The sequence below is a fragment of the Macrotis lagotis genome, chromosome 8 (genome assembly GCF_037893015.1).
Source record: "Macrotis lagotis isolate mMagLag1 chromosome 8, bilby.v1.9.chrom.fasta, whole genome shotgun sequence".
In the NCBI taxonomy this organism is placed as follows: domain Eukaryota; kingdom Metazoa; phylum Chordata; class Mammalia; order Peramelemorphia; family Peramelidae; genus Macrotis; species Macrotis lagotis.
Genome location: NC_133665.1, coordinates 165,511,600 through 165,525,793, shown reverse-complemented (window position 1 = coordinate 165,525,793; position 14,194 = coordinate 165,511,600). Strand labels below are relative to the sequence as shown.

Here is a 14,194-nt window from a genome sequence, read left to right as displayed (position 1 = left end):
TCATAGAAAACCAAGTTAAAAACAGGATTCTGGAAGTTTTGTAAAGTCATTAATTGTCAAATCCTTTGCCAGTTTCCTACTAGTGCTACGATTCTGTAAATGACTGACAGACATCATCTCATTTGGGCAAACCTTGACTATAGATTCCAACTGACATCATCCACATTTCAGAGCTGAGAAAACCCACCTCCGAGAATGGTTGTGATTGACTGAGGTCCTCCAGTTGGAGTCTGAGTTGGGATTCTCACCCAGATCTTGTCTGTCATCCATGGCTGTATCCATGATGCCTTGCTGTCTCTGGAGTGGAACCAGCCCAGGATGCCAAAGGTTAGAAAATTTGGCTTCATCCCCTTTTCACCATTCTTACTCTCAGTGCCTCCTAATTCAAGCCTGTGTTTTTCCCTTTAGGCTAAAACCAAGTTTCCTTTCTAAGTGAGGTAACTGTCTCCAGTACAGAAAAGCCACTGATCAAATAGAAGTTTATCTTTTACAGATTCAACTCCTTAATAGGAAAACATTGTTTTCAAAAATCCTTCCTAAAACGTAGAAACAGATAATGTTTTGGATTTTTGACACTCATCCAAAGCTTCTGACAAACAAACTTTATGTGATGTAACCAGCCAAAGAAGCCATGATTTTGTCAGTCCACTAGGGTATTCCCAGGATCACAGAGCTAGTGAGTGTCTCATACATTACTTGAATCTAGTCCTTCCTGATTTCAAGAGCACTCTAGTCACCTAAGCATACTATCTCAGAATTAAAGTGGCATTTCAAACGCCTATACATTTTTATGGCTGTCAAACAATTTATATTACTTTAAATGAGCTGATTTTGGCCCACAAAACAAAGTCTATAATAGCTTACATTCACTTCTGTAGTTGCCTGCTCCCAGATCTCTAGACCCACCATGTAATCTCTAAAACCAACATATTTTATTAACTAATTTTTCCTAAATTATGGACATTTTGCTTATTTTACAGACTTCAGAGTTCCAGAAGAGACACATCTTTTCCTGACCTTAAAAAAAAGAAAGGCTTTAAATTAAGTGAGGTAAATAGATCGTGCCATCACCTGCAGAACCATAATTGATGAAAGAACCTTTGAGTGCATTTCTTCCTTTTGCAAAAAGAATATTGATATGTTATGAATGCCAAAGTCCAATGAAATGCCATGGCTAAATAAATTAGAAATGTGCCCTTTATTGACTATTTCTCAAGTGAGAGAAGAAAGTTCATGTTTTCCCCTATGAAAAAAGGGGACCTGGGATTTCTTCAGGTACCACCAATAAAGATCCCATTAAGGTTTTGGAAGCTGGTGTGGCCAAAGAAAGAGATAGCATAGGAGGGCCTCCAAATTTAGCTGCTGCTCAGACCAAAGCTTGAAGCTTTTCTCAGAGTACCTAGACTTGCCAGGGCTCTATTCATATATAACTTTCAGGAACTCTGGGCCATGGAGCAAAAAAGAAATGTGCCTTACTCATCCTGTTGGTGGGATGGGGGACTGTGGAGGTCATGAAGTCAAGAAGAATTTCTTAAATATTTCTTTCTCATTATAAAGAAGGGTTCAAGGTTAAGGGTAAATGACTCTGGTATAAGAACAAGTGGACAGACAGGGGCAGCTAGGTGATGCAGTGTATAGAGTATTGGACATGGAATCAGGAGGATCTGAGTTCAAATGTAACCTCAGCCCAGTAACAACTACCTATCTGTGTGGCTTTGGGCAAGTCACTTAACCTCATTGCCTTGCAAAAAGCAAAAAAAAAAGGGGGGGTGCAAACACAGGAATTAAGATAGGCACTGTACCTGTGATTTCATTGGTTTAGACAACTCCTGGATACAGTAGCTCCTACCACCAATGAAAATCAGCCCCACTTTTGTAATTTAAAGTCTTGCCTGGGACACTAAGAGGTTAATTATTTGCCCAGAACTATATAGTCAGAAGATGTACTAAGGAAGAGGTAGGATTTTGAACTCAGGTGTTTCAGGTTCCAAAATCAGATCACTATCCACTTCATAAGGAAAGGCAATACAATAAACATGGGCTAAATATATAAAAGATAACAGTGAGTGACACTTAGTACCTAGAATCTTAGTATGTAAAATCTTTCAAGGCTCAATTCTGTCCTATCTCCTTCGGAAGTCTAGCCTGTGTCTCCCCCACCCCCACTCCTATTTGTTAATGTTCACTCATTCCACAAATGCCTGTGTGTATATGACTCTGAAAACATGTTGTATCCCTCCTGCATTCATTAAATGTTAATTTTGGGGGAATGAGAGTCATATTTTATCTTTTCCTCTTTCCTCCAACATTTTGTAGCTCTTTACACACAGTTGGGATTTAATAAATACTAATTTTATTGCACCATAGAAATCAGGTTTTTTTTCCAAGGCACTGGGTTAAGTGACTTGCCAAAGGCCACACAGCTAGGTAATTATTAAGTGTCTTAGGCTGGATTTGAACTCAAGTCCTCCTGACTCCAGGGCTGGTGCTCTATCCACCATTCCACCTAGCTGCCCCCAAATCAGCTATTTTTTAAGAATAGAAAAGATATTCCCCTTAACATATACCTCTAAATTTTAGAATTTTTAATGATAAAGCATAATAAATTAATAATCAATGTAAAATTATCTCTAGAATGGTCAGGAAACAGCCTAACATTCTCATCTAAGAATTAGTATTCACCAAAGTAGCTTTTAGCTGTCCTGTGTATTTTTAGAGATAAGGGAGGAGAATTTCTTTCAAAGTTTTGGATCTAATGCCAAGTTTCATTCTATTTATATATATATATAAAAGAAATAGCCTAATGCTACATTTTCTTTCAGGGAGGGAGACTACATTTATTATTTATTTTAAAGGCACAAATACAATTTTAAAGTTTATTTCTTTTTTCAGTTCATTAGATTTATCCATTTTAATGATTTTTTAAATCAGAATGTCTCTGTGTGAATGCTCCGTAAAGAAGTGCTCACCACTAATAGCTTCCTTGCTGAAGTGAAAACAATCTTAAAGATTTCATTTTTTTTAATATATTTTTCTGGGTTGCTTATCAGTTAGTATTTGGTTGAGGTGAGTCTCCCAATCTCTTTCTCAATATGGGAGGATTACCTGAATAAATCTTTCAAAGTCCAGAAACCCAAAAGCAACTATGGCATCCAGAAGGATTTGGTTTACCTAAGAAAATGGACAGATAAATTACCTATGAAAAACAGAAAAGTCCCTAACAATACCTAAGGAAAGTAAGTCTGTGGATCTAAGAGTGTTCACAGAGAAGAGAAGGCACTAAAGGACTTCTTTTTTAGGACTCTTATTCAGGAAAATACTTCTGAAGTTGGTCATCCTGTGAAATTTGTCCCTCCTCCCTTTCTCCCCTTTCCAATTCATATATACTCTTCTTATTTACTGTAGTCTCAATCTTTTCTAGTAATAGAGCTATAAAGTTGGGGTGGGAAGAAGACAAAGGGACATCTTTGAGAAATTCTATGAAATAAAGACTTGAGACTCCCTTGCAATCTATCAACTAACTGGCACGTTTAATTTCCTATTAATGATTGAGAATGGTACTAGTTGCTAGGGATACAAAGACAAATAATCCTCAAGGATCTCACCTTGCAATGAAAGTATCAGGGGAGTATCTGGTGTACTAATGGCCATCAACACAATACATGTATAAGGAAGAACCACCATCTATATCATTTGATACGAGGCAGGTAGAGAGGAAGGACATTAGCTATCAGAGGGGGTCAGAAAATTCGTCATACAAATGAGGATTGTATGACTTGAAGCAGTGTAGGATACTTAAGTTAAATAGGAATGGACCACTGCCAAGGTATGAATGTTCGACAAATGAAATACTCCCCCCAGTCATTCACATTGGAAGTTATTCATTAATAGTCCTGTTGACTTAAGGATTAAAGGCAAAGAGAAGACCCTATTTGGGCAGAAGACAGAGGTTTCTGAAAAGAAAGAAGGAGAAAAGGATGATACAGGGTCCAGTTCAACAAAGAAAAGAAAGAATAAAAAGTAGTAGCTATGATGTACCGGGAAAGATGTCATTGCTAAGAATGGAGAAAATGTGAAAGCATTCGAGCCATAGGCTACTCAGTTATATCACATAGGGTATTATTGAAATAAGAAAAGAAAATCAGGTACAGCAGTGAATGGAGGGCCTGATTTAATATTCAAACCTTTACTCAGAAACCAAGTATTTGACATTGGTCAGCCATTTAATGCTCTCAGACTCAGGTCCTGCATCTATAAAATGAGAGTAATAGAAATTAAAAATAGCAACTTACTGAGTAGGGAATTGCAAGGTTCAAATGATGTAATATATTTAAAGAATTTTACAAATCTTAATGATGTTTTATAATCATCAATTCATCATTATCATGATTAAGGAAAAAACATTTCTATTTCAAGTGGTTGTAGCAACACTTCTCTAAAGCCCTACTCCAGTGCCTTATGATGGCATGGAAGTAATCCTGAGTTCTGCAAAGTTTTGTCAATGGAGGACAAACTCTGTCAGGTCTCAGCAAGGGAAAAATTCAGTTATATGAGTATGAACACACTGATGATGGTTACCAGTCACTTATTGATTTGGTAGATAGATCCTATTACCTCCAGGATCAAATATAAATATTCCCCTGTTTGCCTTTTAATAACCTGGCTTCTTCCTATCTTTCCAGGCATTTTATATTTTTCCCCTTCCTCATACTCCATGATTGATGGATATGATCCTTCTCTGTGTTCCGTAGTCATAGTATCCCACGCCCTACTCCATGGCTTTTCATGGCTACTGCTCATGACTGAAGTACTCCCTCTCTTTGCCTCTGGTTTCCCTGTTTTGCCTCAAGTGTCCATTCAAATCCAGCCTTCTGTAGGATGACTTTTCTAATCTCCCTCTATGCTACTTCCTTCCTTCTGATAGTACCTCCAATTTACCCTGAATACCTATCTCTCTGTTCGCCCTTCCACTGTCTCCCTGAGAACTTAAGAAAATCCATGGTCTACACAAAACACTTAATAAATATATATATTTTTTTTATTTTAAGACTTGCCATGGCTAAGCAATTTATCCTCCTAAAGAGGAACTCCTTTGAATTTAGCTTAACTGCTACCCACATAATCCAACTGCTAGGATTTACATGACATTTAATTCTGATGCTGTACCCTTAAGACTCCAAAACTTTCCCATCTTGTATATTTTCATTTTAAAAAAAGTTCTAGCTTTGTTAAAAAGAGAAATCTGACCTTGTAAATACTTGGTCCATTCATTAAACAGTATTCATTATAGGCCTATTTGTGCTATTCCTTGGAGGAGGGTAAAAATTGAATATTTGTTTGGCAATCTGAGACAAGTAGAAAACACACTTTTTAAATCCCATACAACTGGGCTGTTCATGATTATCTCTCAAAGTCCACGCTGAAAGTAAGAGGAAATTCTGCATGTTCAGAACCATGTTAACATGAAGGATTTAGTTGACCTTCAGCATTTGCCCTTTGGTTCACTTCATTCCATAAATTTTAGATTCTTCTCTAAGTATCAGAGAAATTTCTTATCTTTTCTTCTTAGATAAATAGTAGTTTTTGAGATAATGAAAGCCACTATTTATGTCAGCAAGTATATAATGAAGTCCATGAATAAATTCAAAGCAAATGTTCAGTATTCTATGAGTGGATTAGCAATTGCAATGTACCACACAGCCAGGACCTAGACCAGAGAACCAAGGTCAAGGCAGGAGGTAGCTGAATGTAGTCAACGAAGGTTGGGGTTGGACTAGTTGGCTATCGGGGTCCCTACCAACTCTTAGAAATATTTTGCTCATAATACCTAAGTTTCTAAGAGGATGTTTCTTCACCCATAAATATTATGACTATTTTCCTAGAGGATCATGACATGATCATCATGTGCAAAGACATGTCATGGTACAGGGGAAAGAAGCCTATATCATGCAGAGTCCAAATCTGTCCACCCTAGGAGAACATGCTACAAGATCTTGAGTAGGTCTCTGCTAGGAGACCTTACTTCTGTTTAGCAAATAAACTGAAACCAGTCTGGGTGAGTTCTTGCCCAAGGACATGAAATTTAGGATGACTCAACTCTTAAAAAAAAGAGCAGTCTGGATGAAGAGATAGTGCCCTGTCCAGATTGCTGGAAGTGATTGAGTCTTGTGATAAGCTGTATCCTTAGCAGGAGGAGTTGAAGATATCTGGCCCGCCTCTTCATGAAATGTTCATTGATCGGGATTAATTTTCACAGGGGCATTCCCTTTTCCAAAAGTACATTAAGACTTTCAGTCTCTCCATGTCTTTGTCTTAGGTTTCCTGAGAGAAACCACTGACCATCAATTTATTGTTAGTCCAATTAATAAATGATCATCAATTACCCTGAAACTCTCCTGTGTTTTTTCATTCATTATATAATAATGTGGATATAAATATATACATATGCATCCATATGTAAATACGGATGTGCGTGTATGTATGTGTGTGCATGTAGGTGTATGTATAATTTCAGTTTTGCAAAGTACCTTACATGTGTTACCACATTTATCTTTACAACAACTCAGGGAAGAAGAGACAACTAGCTAATGAAGCAGTGGGTAGAGCATTAGGCTTGGGATCAGTAAGAACTGAGTTCAAATCCAACCATGAATGTTTATTAGTTTTGTGATCCAAGACACATCACTTAACTTTAGTCCGCCTCAGTTTCCTTAACTGTAAAAATGGAAATAATACTTCACAGGGTTGTTAAAAGGCTCAAATGAGAAAAATACATGTAAAATGCCTGGCACATAGTAGCTATTTTAAAATGCCTGTTTCCTTTCATTTATTCCTTCTTATTTTACAGATAACTGAGACTAAGGGAAACTAAGTGACTTACTCAGGGTCATACAACTAGTGTCCAAAGCAGAATTCAAACAAAAGTCTTTTGGATTCCAGGCCTACACTCTATGCAATGTACTAACTATGTGGAACAAAAAATAATTCAATGAATTTAATGAATGTGGACAGTAAACCAGGATTGTCCTCCAGAAGAATTTCTATTTCCTTTTAATAGCCAGTTTGCACAGGTATTCAAGAATAGGGAATTAAAATCATCTTTTTGAAAGTTGCTTCAGTTTTCCATCTCATTTGGCCTCTGTAAATATCAAATGATAGTAGATTCTTCTTAGCAGAATCTTTTTTTCTTCCCTAACTATAGATTAAGAGGGTTTTTCTTCGTCCAAACCAGATCATTCATTGGACTCGTCAATATGTCACCTGGCGCTTCCCTGGAGGACTTTTCATTAGGTCCCACTTGCTATTCAAGTGAAGCAAATCAAACTAGATCCGACAAAGGGTGACTGAGATCCACTGATGCAAATGGAACAGGGAAAGGAAGAGAAGAGAAGAAGGAGGAGGGGAAATAATATGTCAGATGTGTAAAAAGAAGAAAAGATGGGGGTGGGGGAGATAGAAGGGACCATGAATATCCCTCAGCTGCTTTAGGAAAGATCAGATTTGGAGTCAGAATCAATTCTTGCTGGATTTGGGGAATGTTTTACTGATATAGGAAATAGTCTAGAGAGGGGCTTGTGTGAACACCAATACACATGAAATGGAGGAATGTACTATCGTGAGGCCAGAAAGGTAGGTTGGAGCAAGGTTCAAAAGAACTTTACATAAAAGTATATCCATGAACCGAGCTGCATTTATCTCTGAAAGGCCTTCTGAGGAGAACTTTCCATCAAGAACCAGAAAATGATAGGACAGCTCACCACTGCGCTGGTGGCCTCAATTTCCTCATCTGGAAAATGGGAATAATAATAATAATAATAACACCTGCCTCCCATAATTGTAGTGGAAATCAAATAAGATAATGATTGGAAAGACAGTATAATACATTGTACGTAAGCGTTCTGTAGGCGTCGGTTATTTATTATTATATTATTGATAGAAATAGGTAGCGACAAATAAAATAGATAATTGCTAGAGATAGATATATGATATGGGTCAATTGATCTATGTATCAATATGCATATAGATAAATGTTAATAAAATTATATTGAGGGACAGCTAGGTGGTACAGGGGATAGAGCACTGGCCCTGGAGTCAGGAGGACCTGACTTCAAATTCGACCTCAGACACTTAATAATTACCTAGAAGTGTGATCTTGGGTAAGTCACTTAACCCCATTGCCTTGCAAAAAAAAATGATACTGGTAAAATGAGTTCGACTTAGATGTCCTGGGAAATTATTCCAAGGCATGAATCAATCAACAAAAATATGTTAAATACCTGTTATGCAACAAGAATTGTGGTGAACATGAAGGATCCCATAAAGGATCACTGAAGGAATCCAATCCAACCTCATTTTACAGATGTGGAAACTGAGGCCTAGAGAGTTAAGTGACTTGATTAGAATCACGAAGCAGGGAAATCATTGCACCCAGCTGAACACTCTAGCCTGACCAAAAATCCCTTCTATAACCCCCCTTGGAGATTGTCTCACTACGGCTTGAAACCTCCAGTGATTAAGAATTTACTAGCTACTAGGGTTGTTCCAGTTATTAGGAAATTTTTCTTTAGTTAAATCAAAATATGTCATTGTATTAATTCTACAGTCATGGAATCAGTTTGCACTTATTAATTACTCACTACATGCAAAGTACATTGTGTTGGTGCTACTGAGGTAGATACAAAGACAGAAGACAAAGGTGTTCTCTGCCCTCCCTAACTCTCCTCTGGTGGCTGCCAACGAGGGGAATATCACATCAGGCTCAGACACAAAAGGTCAACCATTTTCCTCCTAAATCAAGGACAATGAATCACCTGCTCAAACTGTTGAAATTGCTGTTACACTTCATTTAAAAAGGGGGAAAAATATTTATTCATCTGGGCAAGAAAGCTGCTAGTAGGTTGCAACATTACAATGCAGTTTGTGTAACCTCATTTAGCTGATAAAAACTTGCACATGACCTTTGGTCCTTCACTCCTATAAGGCAAGCATCCATCCTCCCCCTCTGCCTCCCCTCCTCTAAGAGAGGGCAGAAAACTAAAGGAGAATCAGTAGTTTGGAAACGTACAACAGCAAGGGTCAAAGGTTGAACCAGTTTTCTTTTATAATATTTGTTTTTCTCACTGTCATTTCAAGAATCTTTACTGAATAAAGGACTCAATGCATTACAGAATACAAAATGCTATTATATATAAGTATCGAGAGAAAGCCTGTATTTCATTGGGTTGGACCCACACTGACAGTTTATGGGAGGCCATAGACACGATGAGGACAGAAAGAAGAGGAGGACTACAATCTGTTGGACTGAGTACCCCCATGGATGAGATCATTGATTCCCTGAGCTATAGCCCAAAGTATTTATCATATGTGTGTATATATATATATATATATATATATATATATATATATATATACATATATATAATGTATTATAAAAATTATAGAAGCAACATACAAAAATCATAATAATATACTATAGAGTTTTAGAAACAACAAATATGTAATATAGAAACCATAGAAATAATATATATATCATAACATTAAACTACATATGCAAATTAAATTATAGAAATAACATATATATCATATCATGAAATATGATGCAAATTTAAAGAAATAACACACCTATAGAGAAATAGTACAAATAGAACATATAAAATGTATTATAGAAATAACATATTCAATATATTATAGGGATTTAGAAATAACATATATGCAATATGTAGAAATGAAGGGGTTCCACATTTCACAAATTCACAAAGAAAATTATTGTCACATCCTACTCTTCTGCCTTCAAAAAGATGCTGCTTCTCTGTGTCTGTCATGATCTTCTCCTCACCTCAGTCTCTCAGATTTCCTCACTACTTTCTAAATTCAACTCAAATACCAATCATTAAGTCAACAAGCATTTATTAAGTTTTTATTATGTTCCAGTCTGTGGATCTTCAACGTGAGTCCTTCATCTCAGTTTTCAGCCCTCTCTCTCTCTCTCTCTCTCTCTCTCTCTCTCTCTCTCTCTCTCTCTTCCACAATATTTTGTATTTTCTCATCTTGCTATATGGTATTATAGACAGAATGTGAACTTCATAAGAACAAGGCCAGGTTCCAGATTAATATTTGTATTCTTTTACCCTATCACAATTTCTGGTATCTAAGATGCCCTGGATAATTCCTTATTGAATTGAACTGAGTGAGTAATAGGACAGAAAAAAAATGAAGGTGTAATTAGACTGGGCTTAAAAGTGTTACTGATGAATGTAGAGTACAGTTGCCAAAATTGTGCTGATACAGTGGGGATCCTACCTACAGAATATAGTCCTCTTTACAGAATTCCTACCAGGTACCTACTTTTGTGTGACTTACTGTCATCCATACCATAGGGTAGTTTTTGCTGGAGACAATGGATTCAGGACATCATAGCAAGGACCCTTTCAATGTAGAAATTAGACCGACTACTCTTTCTAGATGCTGGAGGAAATTCACTTTCAGTTAGTAATTGGACTAAACTATTTCTGAAGTCCCTCTAGCCTCTGAGATTCTGTGAAGGAATCATAAAGTATTGAAAACAAAAGAGAAAGGAAATATGACATTAGACAAGATTTACAAGAGTATAAATGGTACCATGAAGATTCCACCAAGTGGACACTCGAATTCAAATCTGACCTTACTATCCTTATGCCTTTGGAAAAATCACTTCTCTGATCTCAGTTCATGTTTTCATTGAAAAAAGGGGATTACATGAAATGACCAGTAAGACTTTTTCCCCCCAGTAAGACCTTTTCAAACTTTTTTCAAACTTTCAAATCTATGATCTGTGTGTCTATAAAAACATGTCAGCAATAAGAGTTGTGAAAGAGTAGAATTTGTTGGGAAATCCCTTTCCATGGACTGGTCAAATGTGATAATGCCAGAAGAAAGATCAAGTATTTAGATGGTCTTATAAGGCATGTCCCAATCCAATATATATTAATATTTCCATGTATTCCTTAATAAATGTTTACTGGTTGACAGATTGAATAACAACTTTTTAAAGTGACTTTGTATAATGTGCTTCTCATTCAGAATTCCTCTTATCTTTCTTCCTGACTTTTCTTCAGTGCCTATAGGGTAACAATTGTAATGATAGCTGCCTCTGAGTTATTAAGAAACTTGGCAAGGATGTCATAACTAGTATGTGTCAGAGGTGATGGCAGCATTTGTCTAGAACTTCTCTAAAAGGGCCCAGACAAGTCATTTTAGATCTTTAGGAAACCCTCTTCACTCTGTAAGATCCCATCTGCCTTGGTACTCGAGCTCATCTTAAGTTACTGTCCCTCTGATACAAAGATGAAGTCAAGAACTCTAATAAGCCATTTAAGGAGAGAGCTCAGCTAAGAGATTTCATTTCTCACCTGGCTACACTTCTCTGATTTCTCCACTTCATTACTTTATTCCACATTTTTATCACCAGAACAAAGCCCGTACATGGTAGGCACCTAATAAATGTTTATTCATTGACTAGAGTCAGTGGGCTTGATCGTGGACATTTTTCTATTGTTTTTCTTTGTGTCTCCAGTATTTAACATCTCCAGTGTTTGGAACATAAGGGCCAGCTCATACACTTTCTATCTGTGTAACACTGGGCAAGTCACTTAAGCTTGTTCGCCTCAGTTTCCTCATCTGTAAAAATGAATTGAGGAAGGAAATGGCAAATCATGCTAGTATCTTTGTCAAGGAAACTAAAAGAGGTCATGAAAAGTTGGATGCAACTAAAAATGTAACAACAAGGCGTTCATAAATGCATATTGAATGACAGATTAAATACTCTTTTAAATGAATTTGAAGAACATCCTTCTCATTTGGAATTCCTCTTATCTTTCTTTCCAACTTTCCTTCTGGACCCACAGGGTAACAATCAATCAACTTGATGGATATAAAGCAGAGTAATAAGATGGAGATGGTGTATCAATCTTGTGTATCTACAATAGAAACTTCTAAACCTTGAGTCCAGAATCACTTTCGTTTTTTCCAACATTAAGCTTTATCCAACTTTAATTGAAAATAACTTTGCACAATTCACTTTAAATGAACAAAGTTTTATTGAACAATTTCTAAATTCAAGTCCCAGTTAGCTTACACAGGGAACACAAAAGGGGGCAACATATTTCCCCTGCCCAAAAGGAGCTTACAATCTCATAAGCATGTACAGCAATAGCTTTGTACATTTTAGTAGAATATTCTAGAATATTCACTTGCTTTAGGTTTCCTTTTTATGTCACCTGGTCAAATGTATTTTAACCAATAGAAATGTAGTTGTTAATGTTTGTAAAGCTTAAATAATGATAGGGTTTGATCACCATATAGTCTCACCAATAAAGAATTCTTACTTTATTACAAGTTTCCAGCAATTTTAATTCAATAAGAAACTCCATCATTTTTCACATCCCACCTTATTGTCACACATTATAGCTATAAGTATTATCTCTTTTTTATATTTGCATTATTAAGAAAATAGAAGTCTCAAAAAGGGTGGGGGGGTGATTGCAGATGTCATTAGCTAAAAAAGAAGAGCAACTCAAAAATCATTAGCAGTTATTTTTTTAATTTCCTTAAAAAACCATAATGTGCATGTCCTGGTTAAAATTGCATGAGCACTAATTCTGCACTCATTAATTAGCAATGAGAGACTGCACAAGGACATTTCTGGGATCTGCTTGTATCACCCACTGACCTGCCTTTAACAGAAAGCTGAAGAAAAACCATCTTCCTTGTCTTCCCTCTTTCAGCAATCAGTAAGTGAACTCTGAAATCACCGCCCTGCCTGCTGCACCCCGGGCTGCAAACAATGTGGCCTGTGCAAAGTGAAACTACTTACAAGTCAGAACTTCTCAGTCAGGAGTTGCTTTCTGCTACTCTCTCTCTCACTCTCTCTCTCTCTCTCTCTCTCTCTCTCTCTCTCTCTCTCTCTTGCTCTCTCTCTGTCTCTGTCTCTGTCTCTGTCTGTCTCACTGTCTCTGTTTCTCTGTGTCTGTCTGTCTGTCTGTCTCTCTCTGCACCCCCCCCCCCGGCCTCGGCCTTTCCTGGGTCCCCGAAACAAGGCAGATTCAGTGAGCAGCAGAGTGGCCCTGGCTGGGGGCGCACCTCTCTCTCTCCCTTTGCAGCGGGAGCATCTTGCCTTACTCAGTTTCCCGGACTTGGCTGGATGTCAGTTTCCAGCCGGTGACTTTAAAGGAAGGAAACCGGCCCCGGCAGGACAGAGTCCGGGCAGAGCAGGACCGCACGGGCTCGGGGCAGGGCAGGCCCGGCTCGGGGACGCAGAGGAGGCGAGGGCCAGCGGGGGGAGGCAGGTCCGCGGGGAGCCGGCCCTCGCTCCCCAGCTCTGCCCAGGCAGGAGCACTCCGTAAGAACACGTGGCTGCCCAGTGGGCAGCTGTGTCTGGCCGGCCGGGGGGGGGGGGGCGGTCTCTAGGGCCAGTCCCAGGGCTGGCCTGAGCTGGAGCAAGCAGGAAAGGATGGGGGAGTTGGGGGCTGGAAGGGGTGCTGGCACCCAGGCATCCTGAGCTCCGGGGCTCCCCACGGCTGCCAGCACAGGGGAAGCAAGAAGGGGTGCAATGGGGCGGGGAGGCGGGGGCAACCCCGCAGGCAGCACGCAGGCCGATCGGGGGGGCCAGGCTCGGCCCGGCCTGGTCCCCACTCACCTGGGACTGGCCCAAGGGGAGGCACGGTCGGAGAGCCCACGCCGCCCGCAGAACTTTCCCGGCCTGAGCTGCCATGGGGGACGCCATCTTAGACAGGAAAGTAGGCGGAGGGCCACTGGCCAAGGACTGGTCCCCAGGGGCAGGAGGAGGAAGCGGGCGGAGAAACGGGGGGAGGAGGAGGAGGAGGAGGAAGAGTGGGAGGAGGAGGGGGAGGGAGGAGGCGGCAAAAGGGGGAGAGCAAGAGGGAAAGAGGAAAAGGAAGAGGGAAAGAGAAGGGGGGAAGGAAAGGGGAAAAAAAACCGAGGAGGGAAGGAGGGGAAGGGGGGAGGAGGAGGAGGGGGAGAAGATGAAGGGAAAGGTCCATCCTGCAGACTCACTAGAAGCCTCCAAGACACAACTCGGGCACCGCCATACGGGATCTTCCAGGAGCTCCTTCACTTTTATACTTTGTTTCTCTTGAAATTACTTTAGTACTTTGTATGTTTCTCTTGCTTCATGTTGTAGCCATCCAGGAGAAGAGAA

At 39.1% G+C, this 14,194-nt stretch overlaps 1 protein-coding gene across 1 annotated transcript in view; it reads right to left on the bottom strand.

The window, feature by feature from the left end:
- Window positions 1-13,801, bottom strand: part of SUCLG2 (succinate-CoA ligase GDP-forming subunit beta) — a 412,323-nt gene extending 398,522 nt beyond the window's left edge. Inside the window, exon 1 of the mRNA XM_074198779.1 lies at window positions 13,673-13,801. Within this exon, the coding sequence (XP_074054880.1) occupies window positions 13,673-13,759 (87 nt within the window). The 5' untranslated portion in view covers window positions 13,760-13,801. The remainder of the gene's footprint in view (window positions 1-13,672) is intronic.
- Between the last annotated feature and the right edge of the window lie 393 nt (window positions 13,802-14,194).